The sequence below is a fragment of the Ursus americanus genome, chromosome 20, assembly GCF_024610735.1.
Source record: "Ursus americanus isolate L20-20 chromosome 20, mUrsAme1.1.p, whole genome shotgun sequence".
Taxonomy (NCBI): Eukaryota; Metazoa; Chordata; class Mammalia; order Carnivora; family Ursidae; genus Ursus; species Ursus americanus.
The window spans coordinates 4,157,937-4,181,973 of record NC_142146.1 but is presented as its reverse complement, the minus strand read 5'-3'; the positions used below and the strand labels follow the sequence as shown (position 1 = coordinate 4,181,973).

Genomic DNA, 24,037 nt, shown 5'->3' with positions numbered 1-24,037 from the left:
TTAGCAATTTTTCTGGGGTTTTGCCTACTTCTTTTATTTGGAACATATTCCTCTGTCTCATTTTGTCTGACTCAGTGTCTGTTTCTGTGTATTAGGAAGGGTCAGCTATGTCTCCTGGTGTTGAAAGTGGTGGCCTTAGGTAGAAGGCATCCTGTGGTACCCAGTAGCACAGTCTCTCCTGGCCACCAGAACCAGGCACTTCAGGAGGTGTCTTCCGAGTGGACTGCATGTGCCCTTCTGCTGTGGCTGAGGCTTCTGCCCAGCTATCTGCAATGGCTGGCTGTGACTGCTACAGGTGCATAGTGGACAGGGCTTGCCGCCAGTAGGCTGGCTGAGAGGCCTGGCTGTAGCTACTCTGATTGTGCTGGTGGGTAAGGCTAGCTCCTCCCTCTCCCCAAGGTGGGAGTTACTCTGGAGGACTGATGATCATGGCCAGGGATGCCTGCTGTGTGTGGTGGGGTGGGAACTGCTTTGGGGGGGCATCTGCTATGGTGGGCCCACAAGGGAACTCCAGGGTGTGGCAGGTGGTACTAGGAAGGTAGATGGAAGGTGTCAGAATTGGTTCCCACAAGTATCAGGCCAGCTAGACTGAAAGAAGGCATGAGAAATGACATCCACCAGCACTTCCTTTCCCATAGAAAGCTCTTACAGATCCCTGCCCCTCCATGGATCTGCAAGATCCTAAAATTAGTCTGTGAATCTCCTTTGTGTAAAACCCAGGTGCCTTTCAAACTGCTGTTTTTCTGCTGGGTCTTGGAATGAGTGAATCAGCATGCAGGCCCTTTAAGAGCAGAGACTTGGTTTCCCATAGCCCTCTGGCTCTCCCGGAGTTAAATCCTGCTGATTTTTTTTTTAAGATTTATTTTATGGGGTGCCTAGGTGGCTCAGTCAGTTAAGCATCTACCTTTGGCTCAGGTCATGATCCCAGGATCCTGAGATCAATCCCGGCATCAGTGTTTGTTGGGAGGTATTTGATTACTGATTTAATGTCCTTACTAGTAATCAGTCTATTCAGATTTTCTGTATTTTCATGATTCAGTCTTGGTAGGTTGTATATTTCTAGGAATTTATACTTTTTTTTAGGTTGTCCAACTTGTTGGCATATAGTTTTTAATAGTAGTCTCTTATATTTCTTTGTATTTCTGTGGTATCAGTTGTAACATCTTTCATTTCTGATTTTATTTGCATCCTTTCTCTTTTTTCCTGATGAACATGACTAAAATACCTCCCAACAAACATTAAGTCCTGGACTAGATGGCTTCATAGGTGAATTCTATCAAATATTAAATAATTAATATCAGTCCTTCTCAAGTTCTGCCAAAAAATAGAAAAGAGAACATTTCTAAATTCATTTTACAAAGCCAGCATTACCCTAATACCAAAATGAGACAAGGATGCCACAAGAAAATTTTAAGCCAATATCCCTGATGAACATAGATGCATTATTTATCTTTTCAAAGAAACAGCTCTTCATTTCATTGAATTTTGTAAATTACTGTTCTTTATACACAATATCTGACATAAAATAACAAATTATGAGATATGCAAAGAAATAAGAAAATACGAGAAGTGATGAGAAACAAAGTCAGTGGTGGTCCAGATGTTGAACATGGTGAATAGAAAATATTAGCAGGAAGATGGAAAACTATAAAAAGAACCAGTCTGGAATGCTAGAAATGAAAAATATATCAGAAGTATTCATTTGATGGGCTTAACAGTAGACTGGACACCAAACCAAGCAAGATAAATACAAAGAAGTCTAACCTTAGGCAAGTCATAGTCAGATTGCTGAAAATCAAAGATTTTTATAAAGGAGGTAGAAAAGAGAATTAATATATAAGAGGGAACAATAATATGAATGATAGCTGACATCTTTTCAGAAACGGTGCAGACCAGAGAACAAAGGCATAACTTTTTTAAAGTTTTTTTTTTTTTTTTTTTTTGAAGGCAAACATGCTAACTTGGAATTCTATATACAGGGAAATGTTTTCGAAAATACAATAGGAATAAACATTCACAGAGATGCCTCTCCAGGAACAGCGGAGCTGGCTGGCACCATTTCCCTCCCTGTCCCTCATAAACATAGAGTATAAACACAGAGTCACCAGCAAGAGGCAGTGCAATGCCAACACTGGCTGACTAACTTGCTTACACTAAGCCCCACCCCTACCCCCAGCACTCTGGCAGGACTGTCCTTCTCAGTCAAACTTGCCTCAGTTCCACTGTGTCAGGCCCCTCCCCAGGAGACCAGCACAGACCCCTGCCCACACCACATTTCCACCAGAGACTTCTTTTTTTTTTTTTTTTTTTTATTCGACAGAGATAGAGACAGCCAGCGAGAGAGGGAACACAAGCAGGGGGAGTGGGAGAGGAAGAAGCAGGCTCATAGCGGAGGAGCCTGATGTGGGGCTCGATCCCTTAACGCCGGGATCACGCCCTGAGCCGAAGGCAGACGCTTAACCGCTGTGCCACCCAGGCGCCCCTCCACCAGAGACTTCTGCATGGCCTCAGTTGTAGTGGAAGTAGCATCAGGTCTCATTTAACAAGCAGACCAGAGCACACCTCGTTAAAGCTTACCACATTCAGACCAGGGAGCAAACACTGCCCATAGCAGACAAGAAGAGCCTCTGCAGACAGCTGGCCTGAGGGATAGAGCAGCCAAACACAACAGTAGGTACTCCCTGAAGTGCCAGGCCTTGAACACTATATGACCTTTTTGTAAGGCCATTACTTTCAGGAGGAGAAGACACATGGACTTTTCTAACAAACAGAAGAAGGCAGAGACTTATACAAAATGCGGAGATGGAGGAATTTATCCCAAAGGAAAGAAAAAGAGAAGGTCACAGCCAGAGAAATAAGCAAAACTGATATAATTAACATGCCTGATGGAGAATTGAAAGCAGTAATCATAAAGATACTCACTGGGTTTGAGGAAAGAATATAAGACATCAGTGAGACCTTTTCCACAGAGGTAAAAGAGTTAACAAAGAATCCGAGATGAAGAATGCAATAAATGAGATTGGAAACAGGCTTGTTGCAATGAAAGCAGGCTGGAAGAAGCAGAGAAATGAATTCTTGATCTAGAGGACAAAATAATGGGAAAAAATGAAGCTGAACAAAAGAGAGAAAGAATTATACAACACAAGAATAGACTTAGGGAACTCAGTGACTCCATCAAATGTAATAACATTCATATTATAGGAGTCCCAGAACTGGCCCATTTGGTGAAGCATGCAACTCCTGAACTTGGGGTTGTGAGTTTGAGCCCCATGTTGGGTGTAGAGATTACTTTTAAAAAAAAGAAAGAAAGAAAGAAAGAAAGTCCCAGAACAAGAAAGAGAAAAGGGGGCAGAAGTAATAGAAAACTTCCCTAATCTGAGGAAGGAAAAAGACATCCAGATCCAGAAGGCAAAAAGAACTCCCATCAAAATCAACAAAAGCAGGCATTGGTGCCTTGGTGTTGACCAAGACCTATTGTAATTAAATTTGCAAAATATAGTGATAAAAGAAAACCTTAAAAGCAGCAAGAGAAAAGAAGTCCTTAACTTACAAGGGAAAATCCATAGGGCTAGCTGGAGATTTCTCAACAGAAACTTGGCAAGCCAGAACGGACTGGCATGATATATTTAAAGTGCTGAATGGGGAAAATCAGCCAAGAATACTCTATCCAGCAAGGCTATCTTTCAGAATAGAAGGAGAGATAAAGAGTTTCCCAAACAAAAAATTAGGAGTTCATGACCAATAAACCAGCCCTGCAAGAAATTTTAAAGGGGACTCTCTGAGTGCAAAGGAGAAACCAAAAGTGACAGAGACAAGAAAGGATCAGAGAAAATCTCCAGAAACAACAACAAAACAAGTAATAAAATGGCAGTAAATACATATCTATCAATATTTACTTTGAATGTGCATGGATTCAATGCTTCAGTCAGAAAACGTGTCAGAATGGATTAAAAAAAAAAGATCCATCTGTATGCTACCTACAAGAGACTCATTTTAGACCTAAAGATACCTACAGATTGAAAGTGAGGGGTGTAGAAACATTTATCATGCACATGGATTTCAAAAGAAAACCAGAGTAAGCAATACTTATATTGGACAAACTAGACTTTTTTGTTTTTGTGTTATTTTTATCCTGTTTTGGGTGTCAGGGTGGTACTGGCCTCATGGAATGATTTTGAATGTGTTCCCTCTATTCCATTATTTGTAAGATTTGGTAAGATTTGTAAGATTGTCATTAATTTTTTTAAAATGTTTGGTACAATTTGCCAATGAAGCCATGTGGTCCTGGGCTTTTCTGTTCTGGGAGTTTTTTTGGTTTTTTTGTTTTTTAAAGATTTTATTTATTTGAGAGAGAGAGCTTGAGAAGGAAGAAGGGCAGAGGGAGAGGGAGAGGGAGAGAGAGAAGCAGGCTCCCCGCTGAGCAGGGAGTCTGATACAGCACTTGATCCCAGGACCCTGGGATCATGACCTGAGCCGGAGGCAGATGCTTAACCGACTGATCTACCCAGGTGCCCCTGTCCTGGGAGATTTTTGATTCCTAATTAAACTTTCATTCTTGTTATTGCTCTAAGAAGATTTCCTATTTCTTGGATTCAAGATTCATGATTCAACTGTGGTAACTTGTGCATTTTCAGAAATTATCTTTTTTTTTTTTTTTCTTAAGTTATCTGATTTGTTAGTGTATAATTGTTTATAATAATCTGTTTTCACACTCTGTATTTTGGGGTTATCTGTTGTATTGTTTTCTCTTCCCCTTCTCATTTTGGTTTTTGAGTCTTCTGTCTCTCTCTCTCTCTCTTTTTTTTTGGTTATGTGATTAAACCATTGCCAATTTTCATTTTTTTGCAAAACTGGTCATTACTTTCAATGTTATGTTATTGTTTTTTCTGGTCTCTATTTTATTTCTGATTTTTCTTTGTTGTTTCCTTTGTCTACTAAAATTCAGTTAAGTTTCTTCTTTTTCTGGGTCCTTGTGTAATGTTAAGTTATTGAACTTTTTTTCTTATTACAAGCATTTATAGTATAAATTTCACTCTAACATCTGCTTTTGCTACATCTGATTTTGAAGTATTGTTTTTCTTTTGTTTTGAGACATATTTTGATTTCTTATTTGGCCCATTGCTTATGCAGTAGTGTGGTGTTTAATATTTACATATTAAGTATTTAGCATTTACACTGTAGATTTTCCAGCTTTGTTTTATTCTATAGTTTATTGTTTATTCTATAGTTTTGTACCATTGTGGTTGGAGAATATACTTGGTATGATTTCACTTTTCCTAAATTTGTAATATTTGTTATATCTCTTTTTATGTTATTTAACCAGGGGTTCTTCTGTGTGTACTTGAGGAAAATGTTTATTCTATTTTTGGGGGGTGGAATGTTTTATATATATCTTTTAGAACCATGTATTCTGAAGTATGCTTCAAATAAAAAATGTTCTTTTTGAAAAAAAATAATAACTTTAACTGAGGGAACTCATTTAAAATAAAGCATATCAGATGGAAGGTGAGTGGGGAGATGGTCAAATTGGTGTAGGGGACTAAGAGTACACTTGTCATGAGCACTGAGTAATGATATATACAGTTGTTGAATCAGGGGATCCTGGGTGGGTCAATCAGTTAAGTGTCCAACTCTTGATTTTTGGCTCAGGTCATGATCTCAGGGTCATGAGACTGAGCCCTATGTTGGGCTCCATGCTGGACATGGAGCTGGCTTACGATTCTCTCTCTCCCTCTCTCCCTCCCTGCCCACTCATTCACTCTTTCTTCAAAAAAAAAAAAAGTTGAATCACTATATTGTACACCTGAAACTAATATAACACTGTACGTTAAATATACTGGAATTTAAAAAAATGAATAAATATTAAAGAAGTAGATAAGCTGAACACTAAAACATGCTATTTGGTTGCTTTAAAGAGCTATGTAGCACATCTTTCACAGCAAATATAAACATTTGAATCTATAGTGATATCTAGAAGATTTTTTTGTATACCCAGGAATGCTATATATTAAAGTGGCCACAACAGCACAGCATAGGGACTATAGTCACTAGTATTTTTTTTTTAAAGATTTATTTTTTAGAGAGGAAGAGGGAGTGGGGGGCGGGCAGGGAAATGTGGAGGGGCAGAGAGAGAGAAACCAAGCAGACTCTGTGCTAAGCATGGAGCCCGACACAGTGCTTGACCTTAAGAGCCTGAGATCATTACCTGAGCCAAAACGAAGAGTTAGGCACTTAACTGACTGCGCCAGCCAGGTATCCCTATAGTCACTGGTATTGTAACAGCATTGCATGGTGACAGATGGTAGCTACATTTGTGGTGAGCAAAGCATAGTGTGTAGATAAGTTGAAACACTTTATTGTACACCTAAAACTAATGTAACATTGTGTGTCAACTATGCTCAAAAATGTTTTTAAAAATAAAAAAATGGAAACAGTGTTTGTTTGAAAATACAAATATATATATACACGCCTATATATATAAGGCCAAAGATTACAAGTAAAAAGATGAAAAAGATGCAAAAATCAGAAGAAAGCTGGTTGTTGCTATATTAATAACGGTCAAAGTAGATTTTGGCACAAGGATAATTTCTAGAAAGAAAGAGACATTTCATAATGCTGTAAGAATTAATTCATTAAAAATAAATAGCAGTCTTAAATGTATATGTACCTAACTACAAAGCTTCAAAATACATGAAACAAAACTCGAGAGAACCAAAGGGAGAAAGAAACAAATCTACAATCATAGTTTTAAATAGCAAGACCTCTTACTAATTGATAGAATTTGTAGATTTAAAAAAAATCAGTAAGGATATAAAAGATTTGAATATCGCTACCAACCAACTTGACCTAATTGACATTTATCTAATGATACACTTCAGTATACAAGAATAGGAAAATGGCAAAAGTAAGTCTTTCCTTGTTAGTAATCATTTTAAATGTGAAATTATTAAGCTTACCGAGTAAATACAGACTGGCAGAAGGGATTAAAAGCCCCCAAACTCATGATCCAATTATGTGCTGTCCTCAAGAGACTCTTGTTGGACTAAAGATAAATAGGCTGAAAGTAAAAAGATGGGAAAAGACTTTCTATACAGATAGTACTGATATACAAGATAGACTTCTGAGTTAAAAACAATAAACAAAGATGGTCATTATATTTTGATAAATGGTCAATTTCTCAAGAAGTTACAACAATTATAAACATACATACATCAAACAATAGAGCCCAAAAATACATACAGCAGACTGACAGAATTAAGGATGAAAATAGACATTTCTACAATAATAGTTGATTTCACAACCATCATCATAACTATTATTTGTTGAGCAATCACTATTTGCCAAGACTATTCTAGGCATTTTACATATATGAACTCCTTTAACTCACAGCAACCCTTATGGCAGGGTTATTCATTATCCCCATTTTACAAAAGAGGAAATCATGGCATAGAAAAATTAAATGACATACCCAAGGTAACAGAAGTACATGGCAGAACCAGGATGGTAGACTCAGTAAATTAGATTTGGTTCTTAGAGGTTTTCTATTCAAACCTCCTGCTGAAAGAAGGGATTTCTTTCTTCAATATTCCTGGTTCTGTGATCTCTGTAGGAGCACTGTGGATAGAACATCACTGCTTGAAAGAGTAAAACATTCTTGTATGGGCTATTCTGTTTGCTACACAGTTCTTCCTTCTGGTGAGTAGCTTTGATTTGCTGGTCTTTATAATAACAGAAAATAAACCCATCCTTCTGACAGCTGTTGAGGTATGTGAAGATTGTTATGGTGTCACTCACCACCACCATCAACACCGACTGGAGACCTTAATCCCATACTTTCAGTAACACAGCAGTTAGCAGATCAGTAAGGAAATAAACCTACTGAAGATATATAGAACACTCTACCGAACAGTAACAGAATTCGTATTATTCTCAAGTGAACATGGAACCTGTTCTTTTCCTGTGGAACCTATACTGTTCTTCAGGGCAGACCTTATGTTAGGCCACAAAAAGTAGTTTAATAAATTTCAAAAGATTGACTTCACATAAAGTATCTTCTTTTACCCCAATAGAATGAAGCCAGAGATTAAAAAAAAAAAAAAACAGAAGGAAAATTGGAAATTTCACAAATACATGGAAATTAAACAGCACACTCTTAACCAGTGGGTGAAAGAAGAAATAAAAAGAATATTAGAAAATAATTTGAGGCAAATGGCATTGAAAACACAACATATTGAAACTCAGGGGATGCAGTGAAAGCAGTGATCAGAGACAAATGTATTGTTGTAAATGCCTACATTAAAAAGAAGAAAGATCTGGGGTGCTTGGGTGGCTCAGTCGGTTTAGCATCTGCCTTTGACTTGGGTCCCGATCTCAGGGTCCTGGGATCAGGCCCCATGTTGGGCTCCCTGCTTGGCAGGGAGTCTGCTTCCCCCCCCCCCCGACCCTCCCCACAATTCATGCTCTCTTTCTCATTCTCTCTCTCTCTCAAATAAATAAAATCTTTAAAAAAAAATCTCAAGTCAATAACCTAACTTTACATTTCAAGGAACTAGAAAAAAGTGAATTATCTAATGAACACAGTGCTTAATGGAGCTCGGAATACAACAGGCACTTAATGTTAGTATCTCACTCTTAGAAAGTGGAGGAGGGTCAGGAATGTATCCTCCAGATTGAGAAGGCACTTTAATACTGAAAAAACAAGCAAGCTACTCCATACCGTTTATACCTAGTTTTATTCAGGGTCACTTACTGACAGGGTATTGGGCCAGCAGGTGGACGGAGGATAGAGGGTACTACATATACCCATCCTCCACCCAGCTTGGACCTCAACCCACAGCTTTTATAGTGCAAAGGGTATGATGGTGTGGTTGCAGGGTAGTTATCTAAGGTGACGCTATCTGTGTACTAGAGGATCTGTACTAGTTTTCTAAAGTGGTGCCACCTGTGTGCCAGAGCAGGCTGCCACTGGTTATCTAAAGTGGCGCCATCTCTGCACCAGAGGGGAGAACAAGATGGAGGGCCAAAGATGAAGCCAGTGTTGTCAGCAATCCTAAACTCACACACCCCTAAAACTAATCACTGAAAGTGTTTTAAAAATGAATGTAGGGGGGTGCCTGGGTGGCACAGTCGTTAAGCGTCTGCCTTTGGCTCAGGGCGTGACCCCGGCGTTATGGGATCGAGTCCCACATCAGGCTCCTCCACTGGGAGCCTGCTTCTTTCTCTCCCATTCCCCCTGCTTGTGTTCCCTCTCTCGCTGGCTGTCTCTCTCTCTCTCTCAAATAAATAAATAAATAAAATCTTTAAAAAAAATGAATGTAGGATACTGTTTACAGCATTCTTTCCATTTCTGCAGCTTGCTTTGATGAATTATGGTATATTTGGGATTTTTAATACATTTTTTAAAATGAGACATTACGGGGGCACCTGACTGGCTCAGTCAGTGGAGCCTGCGACCAGGGTTGTGAGTTTCAGCCCCACATTGGGTGTAGAGATTACTTAACAATAAAATCTAGAAATAGATAGAGATATTACACATATACTGTGAATTTCAGCCATTTAACTGTACAATCCAGTGTGTTTTAGTATATTCTCCAAGTTGTGTCTTCATCACAACTAATTCAAAAACATTTTTATAACTCTAAAGAAAACTGCATCAGTAGTCACTCTCTGGTCTTAGGTGACCACTAATCTTAATTTTCTCTCCATGGATTTGTCTTTTCTAGATGTTTAATGTAAATGGAATCATACAATATGAGACCTTTTATGTGTCTCTCCTTTTATGTAGCATAATGTTTTCAAGGCCTATTCCTGTTGTAATATGTCAGCCTCTGTTCCTTTTTATTGCTGGATAATCTTCCATTGTATGAATATAGCACATTTTGATTATCAGTTCATCAGCTGATGAATGTTTAGATTGTGTCCACTTTTTTGGCCATTAGGAGTGATACTGCTGCGAACATTCATGTACAAGTTTTTGTTTGGACACTTGTTTTTATTTCTTTTAGGTAGTTACCTATGATTGGAATTGCTAGTTTATGTGGTAGCTCTATGTTTAACTACTAGACTGTTTCCCAAAGTGGTTGCACCAGTTTACTTTCCAGTGTATGGGAGTTCCAATTTCTCCACAGTCTTGCCATTATTATTATCATTTTTATTTTAGCTGTCCTTGTGGCTGTGAAGTATCTCTTTGTAGTTTTGATTCACTCTTTCCTAATGACTAATTATATTGAGCTTATTTTTATGTGGTTATTGGTCATTTGCATATCTTCTTTGCAGAAATGTCTTTTCAGATCTTATGCCCCTTTTTTAACTCATTTACTTTTCTGTTCGTTGCATTGTGAGAGTTCTTTAGATATTCTGGATATAATTCCCTTATTAGATATGTGATTTGAAAATATTTTTTCCTATTTTATGGATTTTCTTTTCAGTTTCTTGATGATGTCCTATGACACAAAGGTTTTTAATTTTGTTGAGGTCCAATTTTTAATTTTTTGGTTGCTTCTACTTTTGGTGTCATATCTATAAAACCATTACATAATCCAAGATCACCAAGATTTATGCTTATTTTTTCTTTTAAGAGATATAGTTTTCACTAATATTTTTTGGGTCTTTGATCCATATTGAATTAATTTTTTAATATAATGTGAGGTAGGGATACAACTTTATTGTTTTGCATGTAGACATCCAGTTGTCTTGACACCATTTGTTGAAATACTGTTCTTTCCCCCTTTCTTTGCACTTGTCCAAAATCGATTGCTTGTAAATATCAGGGTTTATTTCTGGACTATTTTGTTCCATTGATCTATATTTCTATCCTATGCCAATACCATGATGTTTTAATTACTGTAGCTTTGTAGTAAGTTTTGAAATCAGGAAGTGTGAGTCCTCCAACTTTGTTTTCTTTTTCAAGATTATTTTGGCTCTTTTGGGACTCTTGCATTTCCATATGAGTTTTAGGATCAACTCTTCAATTTATTTTTTTTTAAGATTTTATTTATTTGACACAGAGAAAGCACAAGCAGGAGGAGTGGCAGGCAGAGGGAGAGGGAGAATCAGGCTCCCCGCTGAGCAGGAAGCCCAGTACGGGGCTCAATCCCAGGATACAGAGATCATGACCTGAGCTGAAGGCAGACGGTTAACTGACTGAGCCACCCAGGTGCCCCTCAACTCTTCAATTAAAAAAAAAAAGAGACAGCTGGGATTTTGATAGAGATTTCATTAAATCTGTGGACCAGTTTGAGAAGTGTTGCTAACTTAACACTCTTAAATCTTCGAATCTGTGAACATGAGATGTGTTTCAATTTGTTTTAATTTCTCTCAACAGAGTTTTTTGTGTGGGTTTTCAATATATGTGTTGCATTTCTTCAAATTTATTCCTAAATATTTTATTCTTTTTGATGCTGTTGTAATTGAGATTTTTTTAAAAAGATTTATTTATTTTAGAGAGGGAGAGAGAGAATATAAGTGTGGGGAGGGGTAGAGGGGGATGGAAGGAGAATCTCCAAGCAGACTTCCCACTGCACATGGAGCTTGATCCCAGGACCCTGAGCTCATGACCTGAGCCAAAATCAAGAGTTGGTTGTTCACCTAACTGAACAACCCAAGCACCCTATAAATGAGATTGTTTTAATTTCATTTTCAGGTTGTTCATTGCTAATGAACAGAAATACAATTTATTTATTTATTTTAATTTTTTATTTTGTCATGTTAGTCACCATACAGTACAGCATTAGTTTTTGATGTAGTGTTCCATGATTCATTGTGGAACTACAAGTTATTTTTATATAAATATATATTGGATATATTGTATATTATATATTGTATATATTGTATCGCTAAACTTGTTGATTACTTCTAATGGTTTTTTTATGGATTTCTTAGAATTTTCTATATACAGGATCAAGTCATCTGTGAATAGAAGCCATTTACTTCTTCCTTTCCAGTCAGGGTGCCTTTTATTTATTTTTCTGGTCTAATAGCCTTGGCTAGAACTTCTAATACAATGTAGCATAGAAATTGCTGTGTTGCATTTTTATGAAATGGTGATGGGGTATAAACTCTTTTTATATCCATTAATATTGAAGTATGGTGGCTTCATGAAATTAGTATCATATATGTAGGACAGGCTGTTATCATGTAACTTTCTTTTTTTTAGTTGAGGAACACTTTAACAATGTCCTTATTTTTTTTCTTTTAGGTTTTCTCAAATAATGATGAAGGCCTTATTAACAAAAAGTTACCCAAAGAACTTCTCTTAAGGTAAATGTAGATGAACTTTAATGAACTCAGATTTGATTCAGTCATCAAGTTCCAAGACAATCTTCTTTCTCACTATGAGTCCGTAGCATAGAAAAACAGACAGAATTAGCCTAACTGACTTTTTGTTTTTGTTTTATAGAATGCTGTTCAGCTTGTTGTTAAATTTTACTTGGTCTAATCCAGAATGTACTAAGTATGTACATAGCATTGGTCTGGATTCTTTTTGTAATGTGGTAAGTATTGTAATAATCTTCAGTAGGTGCCATTGTTTTGGTATCAGTAGATATTCTCAATGTAGTCAATAACATGAGGAGAGATTATTGTTAAGGTGGTGAGCTCCTGAAGTCCCAGACATTTAGGTGTTTTCTGATAAATAAGTTTTAAAATAAGTACAGTTATAATGTTCTTTTTTTTTTTTTTAAAGATTTTATTTATTTATTCGATAGAGATAGAGACAGCCAGCGAGAGAGGGAACACAAGCAGGGGGAGTGGGAGAGGAAGAAGCAGGCTCATAGCGGAAGAGCCTGATGTGGGGCTCGATCCCATAACGCCGGGATCATGCCCTGAGCCGAAGGCAGACGCTTAACTGCTATGCCACCCAGGCGCCCCTAAAATAAGTACAGTTATAATGTTCTTACTGAGCACTTAAAGTGCTCTTTCCAAATATTGATGTATTTTTATCCATCTTACGAGAATTATGTGCTAAGTGACAATGAGTACTATAAAACATGGTTTTTGTCCTGTATTTCTGGCATCACTGAATATACAGCAAATGGTGTTTTGCTTGTCATATTACCAAATAAAGCTACCAGCTAACGTTTGTTGACCCCAAGGCACTACAGTTTCTTTTAGTACTCTGCAGTCATCAAAGAAGTCTTATTTTAGTTTTGGATGTTCTATTTTAATTGTTTACAAGTAATTAATACATGTCTACATGGTAGTCTTTGAGTGGCATTTCCCAAACTCTTCTCATATCACTGATGTTCCACAAAACAGAACAAGTTTTGTGATCAAATAAGTGTGGGAAACACTGGGATAACAAAACAAATTTCTTTACTGCCTGACTTCTCAGGGCCTTAATAAGCTAATACACATGATGATACTTCCAGATGGACAGTCGTGGCATTTCAAACTTACTGACCTTGGAACTCTTTTAATATTCCATATTAATTCCATAGTCTGTGGAAAAAATTTTGGGAAATGCTGACACAGAGTAAATGATTGACCAGATGACTCTCTTCCTTTAGCTTCTTTATGGTAGTGATCACATTTGAGGGGCTTCAGAGGGTGTTCCATTAGTCATCAGGTATTGTTTGATATTGTTGTCATAAACTCATTTTGTTCTGTTAATAGGAAAGAAAATTATGTTATGACAGGATCGTATGAAAAATACAGCAATAATATTTTATTTCAATAAAACAAATACTTGTTTGGATAAAAGAGAATATTCTTTGGCATTTTAGACCCTTTTAAAGTGAAGAAAGTGGTAACAAGAAAGAAATGATATGTTTTTCATATAAACCTGGGAGGTCTTGATCAAGCACAGTGAACTGTTAGAACCAGCATGGCTGGGTTAGGATGTGCAGGCTGTTACTACACAAATGGCGGGGATGCCATCCACAACAGAGGACAAAGGTCATGGTGTCCCCTGGAATTGTGCAGTGTTTCATTCTTGGTCTGAACTTTTTCTAGCACAGACATCAAGCTGTAATATGAACATGTCATTCTTCCTCTGGAGAGTCTACCAGCTTCAGGCCGAGCCGTTATTAGTCATTCAGCACTGGGGTGTGATGAAACTCCACTCTTCGATGAATACTACTGCTATCTGTGACTCAAAGCTGCTAACTTAATATTTTCCCCTTTGGTAGAGTTAGCTTTGACACTGTTCTCAGCCTTGGAATAGTTTCTATCTGCTGACAAAAAAAAAGGGGGGAGGGATTATATCACTTTCTGTGCTAGTGCAATTTCTGAACTGCTATTTTAGAAGTTTTAGTTTCTTTTAAAGATCCATGATGGACCCAGCTGTTATGAATCCTGCAGTTACAGGTTTTGAATCATGCCACAAAGCTCATATAGAGATCAATTTTCAAAAAGAATTGCCATTTGAGACCAAATGTTCATAACATGTCTATTCATAGATTTGTATTCCCACTTCTGCTCTTATTTTGGAGTCTGTGAGGGGAATTTAAATTTTAAAGTAGTGCCGCTACAGGTCTTCTCTGACTCGTGAGTCTCAAAATTAACTCTAGCCAACCATGGTATTTTAATGTTTGTTGGCCTTTAAATCATTTCTGCCATTTTACTCTCAGACTTTATATTCTCAGTAACAGTAGCTCTTCCCTTTCCTTTTGCTCCTTTCTGAGCAAAATTTTGAAGATGGGTTTGAGCCAAGTTACCAAAGTAGCCATCTTCATCATCCCTCATGGAGCTTAAGTCTTGATTATTTTGCTCATTTAAATGATGTGTTCAAACTTTCAGTCTGTCCTAGGCTTGTATTTTTACTTCATATTGTAGACTTCTTTGTGACAGTGCAGACTTCCTATTCTTGTTCAATTCCTATTCACCCATTGTCTTCATCAATAGAAGTGGATTCTTTGACTTCATGATAATCTTATTTACTTGAAGCCAGGTTGTCTTGTGTCTGCTGTTTTTTGTTTTTTGTGTTTTTTTAAAAGATTATTCATTTATTTTTCAGAGAGAGAGAGAGCACAAGCAGGGGAGCAGCAGGCAGAGGGAGAAGCAGACTCCCTGCTGAGCAAGGAGCCGATATGGGGCTCTATCCCAGGACCTTGGGATCGTGACCTGAGCTGAAGGCAGACGCTTAACCTACTGAGCCACCCAGGCATCCCATGTCTGCCATTTTTACTGCATCTTTTACCTCCCTCTTGAGTTCTCTACTAGCTTCTGTTACTGATCACATCGGGCAAAGTCTCACCTTCTCCTTTGGAACCATTAACAAGCACAACCTAGAATTCTGTGTTTGTTTTCATCTCTTTATATCACTTTGAATCCATTCAGAAAAATCTGTGAGGTGTTTTTTCATCTGATCATCTTATTGCTAGTTTTAAGACTACCCAATAATATTCGCAGATTCCTTCTACCACCCCATCTTTAGTTTGTTATTTAACAAGTTCTTACAATTTTGCTTTTTCTACCCAGCTTTCATTCATAAATTAAGGGTACTCCAGTTCTCCCTCTCTACCCTTTATGCTCACACAATTCAACAGCTTGTAATTTTACTCTTCCTGGGGAGTCAGCTATGTAATGCGTGTAACATTATAACAATGAGAATCTTTAATTTGTTGAAATCTATATGTCTATTTGTGAGTTGGGTTGTCCTTATATTTTGTCCTCATTGTTATTGTCTGTATTACTTTTGGAGCCAGAGTTGGTTGAGATTTCAGCTCTCCCCGTTTACTACTTGTGTGACCTTAAAGTGACTTAACTCTCTGGGCCATAATTTCCTATATCTATAAAATGGAGATAGTAATAGTTCTTACTGAATGGGGTTGTTGCTAGCTCTTATAGGGCCTGTAAGTTTTTAATGTTAAATAATACCAATTTTGGATGTCTAAGTTATTTATTAAATGCTATGTGACAATGTAGTCAGTTTTAATGTAGACAACTGATACAAGCAAGCTGTCCTGATATGGATCTCAGCATATGCTACTGCTAACAACCTCCGTAAAGAACGTGGTTAATAAGTTAATGTAACCCAGTACTTCATTTCATCACTCTGGACTAATTCAGTCTCAATGGAAATGCACACTACCAGATGACATTAAACTGACAACTACTAGGGCTTAGGTTAGTGGTAGTGGTATGACAACTGGTGATTAGTTTGCATTATAAAAACCGTAGTTTCTGGCAAGGAACCATTCCTCTTTTAAGAAAAGAAATCTTATGTGAATTGAGTATTGGCCTAAAGTTCAGACTGTAAAATTTAATATTAACTTTTTGAACTTAAGTTATTATTTCTTACTATGGTTGCTTTCAGATGTTGATGATGAAATGAAAACACATGTAAACTGATGAGGTTGGGGAATATACATGAGGTTCAGTTGGGTTGAGTCCGAAGCCGACGACCAAGAATTCTTGAGGCGTCTTTGGTGCAAAATGGTGGTTTATTAAAGCACGGGGACAGGACCCGTGGGCAGAAAGAGCTGCTGCACCAGGGTTGTGAGGAATGACCCATTATATACCCTCAAGGTGGGAGGGGGTTAGGGATAGCGTAAGTCTCTAAGGAATTTTGGAAGCAAGGTTTCCATGACCTTGAGGGGGCTAGCTGTTGTTGGGAAAAGGTCATTTATTACCGTCTAATAAAACCTGAGTCATGAGACCCTTCAGATATATATCAGTGGGCCATATGCTTGGGGGATGATTGCCAATACGTATCTTGGGAGGGGGGGTTAGAGAGAAAGGAAGTTTCCAAAGGAATTTTTATACGTTAAAGTAGACTTACAGGATCTTGGTGGAGGGGAGGGGGTCAGGCTAGGACTGCCTTTTGCCCTTAACAAAGTATTAACATCGAGGCAGCTGAGTTCCTAGAGGAATGTCACCATGCCTGTTTCAAGGACTTGTCAATGGGCTGTAGGTAGTAAGGACTGTTTCTTTGTCTTTTAGGGCAGCCAGGAGTGCCTGAGGAATGTCACATACATCCCATGGAGGGGGGGGGGGTTTGCAGGGTGTCAGCTTCTGCTTTGTCCTCAGCTTGCCTTCTGTTCCCTCATCATTTCCCCCCTGAACAATTTTGACCCTTAAATCTTTAAGGTTGTTGAAGGTGGAAGGTCTCATCTTCTGTAACTTCTTCCTGCTGAATAGGGGCGTAGAGATGTCCCTACCTATGGGTCAACATTGGTCAGTTGGGGAACATACAGGGGAGTTATGAAAGGGGAGGCAGCTGAATCCAACGTGGACAACATGGATGAGCCTCCTTGAGTAGAAGGTATTATCTGTTAGCCGGAAGTTACGGCGGTGAAGGAGTCTTGGCACTAGGCAGGGAGACATCAGATATGACAAAACAAGGTTAATATTATAAGGAGAGATCTGAATAAAAGATCTTTGATAGTTGACCTTTGATAATTTTCCTCCAGTCCAGGAGTTTAAAACAATCACTAAAGGAAAGAGATCATTTAAAGCACCAGTTTGAGCATTCATGTCAGGTAGAAACCCAGAAGTATTTTGTGGTAATCTGGACTGTATACACAGCATTGTCTTTATGCTACCACATATTTCATCTTGTATAGCAGTTAAAGACATCTAACATCACTCTATTCTGTAGAGTATCACTTAGGGCTTTGACCATGAATTTATTGAGAACTTCCATGTGCCAAACAACATTCTCCAGTCTCAAGGAGGTAGCAAAGATAGATGCTAGGTGGTCATACCAATATAACACAAAACATGTCCACAATGGTTTCAAATTTGGAAGTTTGGCTGGGTTGGTAATGGTTTTAATAATGCATCCATGCATCCAGGCAAAACCCAGAGAACAGTGGCTTATCCAGCAAGGAGGAAGCTATGGACACAGGTTAAATTGCGGAGCCATTGGGTCCCAGCCAGGAGCCAGTCATATAATACTGGGCCTCCCTGGAACTGCAATCAGGATTTCAAGGGCCACTTGGTTTTGGAGTGCCATACATACAATGATTTCAGGCCCGTATTTGATTAGGGAGTTATGGCTTGATAATAATCCCCCTTTTTTTCCCAAATTGTACCATGAGCATGGAGGACCAGGGAAATATATTTGAAGTCGGTATAAATATTTTTAAGGCTTTTGCCAATTGCACACTACCAGATGACATTAAACTGACAACTACTAGGGCTTAGGTTAGTGGTAGTGGTATGACAACTGGTGATTAGTTTGCATTATAAAAACCATAGTTTCTGGCAAGGAACCATTCCTCTTTTAAGAAAAGAAATCTTATGTGAATTGAGTATTGGCCTAAAGTTCAGACTGTAAAATTTAATATTAACTTTTTGAACTTAAGTTATTATTTCTTACTATGGTTGCTTTCAGATGTTAATGATGAAATGAAAACACATGTAAACTACCTCACACGAAATAGGGGGTGCTACATGCAGTAAATATGTTTAAAATATTCAGAGAAGATAAAGCTCTTGTTAGTAATAAATAATAATGAAAGAAAACTCTTATTAGACACATTTTTGAAAACTGAAATTATTATTTCATTTTCTCTCCTTGTAAAATTTATGTGGACACATGACAGAATTAAGTATTAATAGTGTTTGTTGGCTTGATGAAGGGAAGGTTTGATTACCCTCAACAGGAGAGCAGAGCCTAATACTTCTGGGCAAATGAAATCAACTACACAATTACATATATTTGGCAGTTTTACTAGTTTACTAGGGAAAACTGTAAAATGACTAGTGCAAAAATTTTCAAAATTTTCCTTAAAATCATAAACCAATTTCATGAGCAAAAAGAATTGCAATCATTAAGTTACAGCCCAGTGCTTCTGTGTAATTGTGGGACCTGGGGGAGCAGTGCAGTGATGGGCTCGTTCCTGTTTGGGGCAGCATTGAGTGGGTGTTCTTGCCTGCTGGTAGGTTTCAGCATTCCATGGGTTGTTTTCAAGGACTGGTGCATCCGCCTCCTGCTGTCTGTGATGCCTTATGTATATTTCCAAGGCAGCCTAACAGGTAAGATCCTCTTTTGGGGTACATACTGCAAATTCAAGTTTAAGCAACTAAGGAGGTTTTTCTTTCTCATTAAAGAATTTTTTCATTTGTTCGTTTTTACTGCTTTTTACTTTGCATGAGGCAATACGCGATTGAATTAATGTGTGTTGAAATCAGATGCAGAAGCTTAAAGAGCTTTTTTCATTACCTCTGTATACTATTTTGTACTCTTTTAGGGTTGGCATCTAAGTCCAAATCCTGGCAGAAGCAAATTTTCTTCTGTCTAGGTTGGGGTTATAATTATACATTAAAAGTCTGTTGATGCCTTTGTTTTTTGTTTATTTTAACCTACATTGAGGTGGCATCAGACACCAGTAAAACTCCACAGATAGGAATGAAGGAGCAAGTACATTCTTCTCCAGAGTTTCATCCCTGGAAAGTTTTGTTAGAGACCTGTTAATTTAAAAACTGTGAATTCAGAAGTTACAGCAGAAAAAGATTGGTAAGTTTGACCCTATGAATAGTAAAATACATCCAGATATATATACCATACCACAGATACATAGAGCACAGTGGTAGCACAGTGGTGGGTATTTCACCAATTAGAATGCACATTACAAGCAGGGGCTACATTCTTCAATGCACGAATAAAAACCTGTTAAAAATTATTAGGTAATAAGGTGGATTATTCTTAGAAGAGCTTGAAGAAAGTATGAACAAAGGAAGAAATACAAATGGCCAATTTTATGGTACTCAATCAGGCCCATATTTAAATAGAAATCAAAATAGTGAGATATTGCTTAGCTGACTGGCAAAACGCTAAAGGTTGATAATACGAGGTTTTGGTAAGGAGATAGAAGACAGACACTCTAAGATACTTTAGAGGGGAAAAATCTTCAAAATGCTAAGTGTACATATTCACAAATTCCATTTCTTGAAATTTGCTAATAGATTTATTTGCAAAGACACATACACAGGGATGTATATACCAAGGTATGTATATAGGGGATGATTACTGCAGCTTTTTTTTTGTTTTTTGTTTACTTTAGTTAAATTGAATTACGGAATTGGATTACTCATAATTCTTTGTTAATTATACATTTCATCACTGATCCGTGCATTGCCTTTTCCCCCTTCCCATCATCAAGTTAATATTTTCAATAACTTTCTATGTCTATTTCTATTTATGATTCCTTTCTTTAAAAATTATTTATCTTAAGTATATTTGACTAAATGATTACATTGTTTACTTTTGCTTGTTTATCAACTTTATTTAAAAAAGTATATCTTCTGAGATATGGTTTTCACTCAAAATTATGGTACTAAGAGTGACATGGGTCACTTTGCTTGGCTTGGCTATTACTCATTTTACTGCTGTATAATATTCTATTGTGTGAATGTGCCAAGAATCACTTATTGGTCTTTTTTTTTTTTTAAGATTTTTATCTATTTATTTGAGAGAGAGAGAGAGCACGCGCGACAGAGCACAAGTTGAGGGGAAGGACAGGGAGAGAGGGAGAAGCAGGCTCCCGGTTGAGTGGGGAGCCTGATGGGGTCAATCCCAAGACCCTGAGATCATGACGTGAGCCAAACGCAGATGCTTAACCAACTGAGCCACCCAGGTGCCCCTTGTTGATTGTTCTTTGATAAATACTTGGGTTTCCAGTGTTCTGTTAATAAAAGTAGTGCTCTGTGAATATCCTCATAGATGTCTCTTGGTACAAATGTACAGAAATTTCTCTAGGAAAGAAATTGCTAGGGGTCATAGGCTATACAAATAATCAACTTTATTTTAGTAATATTGTTTTTCCAAAGTGGTCTTATCAATTTACCTTCATACAGTGAATAAGAGCCTCTGTTAAGTCACTCTGACATTTAGTGTTGCTACATGTCTTAAGAGTAGAATAGCATTTCATTGTATTCTTTATTTGAATTTCCCTGAATTCTAGTAGTGTTGAGCATCTATTTATCATTGCATGTATTTCCTTTTCTGTGAAATATATGTTTTGCCTATTAGGTTGTTTCTTATTGGTTTGCCATTGGGTCCCCCCCCCCCCCCGCCGCCGCCATTCTTAATACTGTATCTTCCGTATTTTTTCCTCCATCCGATTTGCCAAATAGTGTCCCAGTTTAATAGTCTTTACAGAGGGTAATTTGGGGTTTTAATGATTAAAACTCATTTTATTCACTGTGATTATTACGATTTTCTATTTTGTTATTTCTTTATCTTATCTTTATCTTACTAATTCTGCCTCTCTCCTGCCTCAGACCTTTCCTATTACCTTTAGTGTAAAGACCATTTAAATTGTTATGACCTAAATTACTCTCCCAGAAATGTATACTTATTAACTCCAATTCTGTCCCATCTCTCCTTCTTTTCCAACTCCTTGTAAATTCTGGCAGTTCTGAATTAGCTCCAGTCCCTGAAAGTGTCATTCTCTAATTTGCTCTCTCCTGGGCTCTTTATACTTCTTGAAAATGTCTGTCTTTGGCTTTACCCCTCTTTCACTTAGTTCACCCTAAGGCTTTCCCCAAGTTCGAGGCTATGTTCTCTCCCTTGTGCGTGTGCTTATAGATCGCTTAAGCATTTTGTAACTTCTGGTGTTTGACCTAGATTTTATGTACCATAATACAGTAAATCTAGCTTTTAAAATAATTTATATATGCATTTGATACATAACATTATATTAGTTTCAGGTGTACAGTATAATGATTCAATATTTATGTATATTGTAAAATGAACATCACAAGAGGTCTAGTTAACATCCATCACCATATATAGTTACGAAAATTTTTTTCCTGTGATGAGAACTTTTAAGAGCTACTTGCTTAGCAATTTTCAAATATGCAGTGCAGTATTATTAACTATAGTCACCATGCTGTACGTTACATCCCCTGACTTATTTATGTTATAATTGGAGCTTGTACCTTTTGACCCCACTCACTCATTTGGCCCACCCCTTTGCCCCCCACCTCTGGCAACCACAAATCTATTCTATCTATGAGGTCAGTTTTTGTTTTGGATTTCACATATACCTGAGATCATTCAGTATTCATCTTTCTCTGTGTGACTTACTTCATTTACCATAATGCCAAGTCCATACGTGTTGTTGCAAATGGCAAGATTTCCCTTTTTTTATGGTTGAATAATACTACGTTATATATATATACACCACATTTTCTTTATCCATTCATTTATAAGCAACTTAGGTTTGCCTCCATATCTTGGCTATTGTAAGTAACGCTGCAGGAAACATGGGAGTGCATATATCTTTTCAAGTCATTTTCGTTTTCTTCAGATAAATACCCAGAAGCGGAATTGCTGGATCATCTGTAGCTCTATTTTTAATTTTTTGAGGAACCTCCATACTGTTTTGTACAGTGGCTGCACCAATTTACATTCCCACCAACAATGTATAAGGCTTCCCTTTTCTCCATATCCTCACCAACACTTACCATTTCTTATCTTTTTGATACTAATCATTCTGACAGATGTGAGGTGATATTTCATTGTGCTTTTTATTTGCATTTCTGTGATGATTAGTGATGTGAGCACCTTCTCCTGTACATGTTGGCCATCTATATGTCTTCTTGGGAAAAATGTCTATTTAGATCCTCTGCCCATTTTTTTATTGGATTGGGATTTTTTGCTGTTAAGTTGCATAAGTTCTTTATATATTTTGGATATTAACTTTTTTCAGATACATAATTTGCAGTATCTTCTACCATTCGGTAGGTTGCCTTTTCATTGTGTTAATGGTTTCTTTTGCTATGCAGAAGCTTTTTAGTTTGATGTAACCTACTAGTTTATTTTTGCTTTTATTGCCTTTTTTGCTTATTTTTGCTGTTGGTGTCAAATCCAAAAAATCATCACCATGACCAATGCCAGGAAGCTAGGAAGCTTCCTGCCTATGTTTTCTTCTAGGAGTTGTATGGTTTCAAGTCTTACATTCAAGTTTTAATCCATTTTCAGTTAGTTTTTGTTTATGGTGTAAGATAGTGGTCCAGTTTCATTATTTGAATGTGGCTGTTCAGTTTTCCCAGCACTAATTATTGAAGAGTATTCTTTCTCGATTATATATTCTTGGCTCCTTTGTTGTAAATTAGTTGACCATATATTCATGGGTTTATATCTGAGCTATATAGTCTGTTCCATTGATCATGTCTCTGTTTTTATGCTGATTCTGTACTGTTCTGATTACTATAGCCTTGTAATATAATTTGAATTCTGTTGAGTTCCTTAAATTCTCAGTACAATCTTTGTACTGAGATTAATATTTTCTGACAGGTTCTTTCTCCCAGCTTGTAACTTTTTCCTCATTCTTTAAGGCATATTTTGATGAATCAAACATCTTTTATAAAGTCCAATATATTGGTCTTTTATGGTTAGTGTGTCTGTGTGTTTTGTCGAGGGACATCTTCCTACCTTGGGAACAGATATAGTCACATATACTTTCTTCTGAAAGTTTAAAACTTTTGTTTTTGGTACTTCAGTTTCTAATCACTCTGGTATTGGTCTTTATTTACAAGATAGAATCCATTTTTATTTTCTTTTCCATGTGGATTATCAGTTTTTTCAGGTTCATTTGTTAAATGGTCCTTCATTTCCTCAAAAGAATGCCATTATTACCTCTATCATATATTCTGTTCTCTAGTAGTTAGTCAGTTGTTATTCTGTTCCGTTAGTTAATTGTCTATGTGCCAGTACACACAAAAGACAACTGTATTTTTGGGTGACTAGGGCCTTTAAATTCATTTCTCATTATTTTTATCTGGTTTTGGAATTAATACAAGCCTATAGAATTGAGTTATGGAGTATTCAGTGTTTTCCTGCTCTCTGAAATAGTCCGTGTGTTTTGGCTTAACTGTTCTTTGAAAGTCTGATAGATCTAAAATTCTAAAATTGCCTGAGCCTAGAATTTTCTGTGGGAATTTTTTTTTTTTAAAGATTTTATTTACTTATTTGACAGAGAGAGACAGGCAGCGAGAGAGGGAACACAAGGAGGGGGAGTGGGAGAGGAAGAAGCAGGCTCCTAGTGGAAGAGCCTGATGTGGGGCTCGGTCCCAGAACGCCCGGGATCACGCCCTGAGCCGAAGGCAGACGCTTAACGACTGCGCCACCCAGGCGCCCTCTGTG

At 37.3% G+C, this 24,037-nt stretch overlaps 1 protein-coding gene across 1 annotated transcript in view; it reads left to right on the top strand.

Annotated features, from left to right (window-relative positions):
* Nucleotides 1-24,037, top strand: part of FBXL2 (F-box and leucine rich repeat protein 2) — a 112,927-nt gene that overhangs the window by 13,057 nt on the left and 75,833 nt on the right. The window contains 2 exon segments of the mRNA XM_045798307.2: nt 12,197-12,258; nt 12,398-12,491. Coding sequence (XP_045654263.2) covers nt 12,197-12,258; nt 12,398-12,491 — 156 coding nt within the window.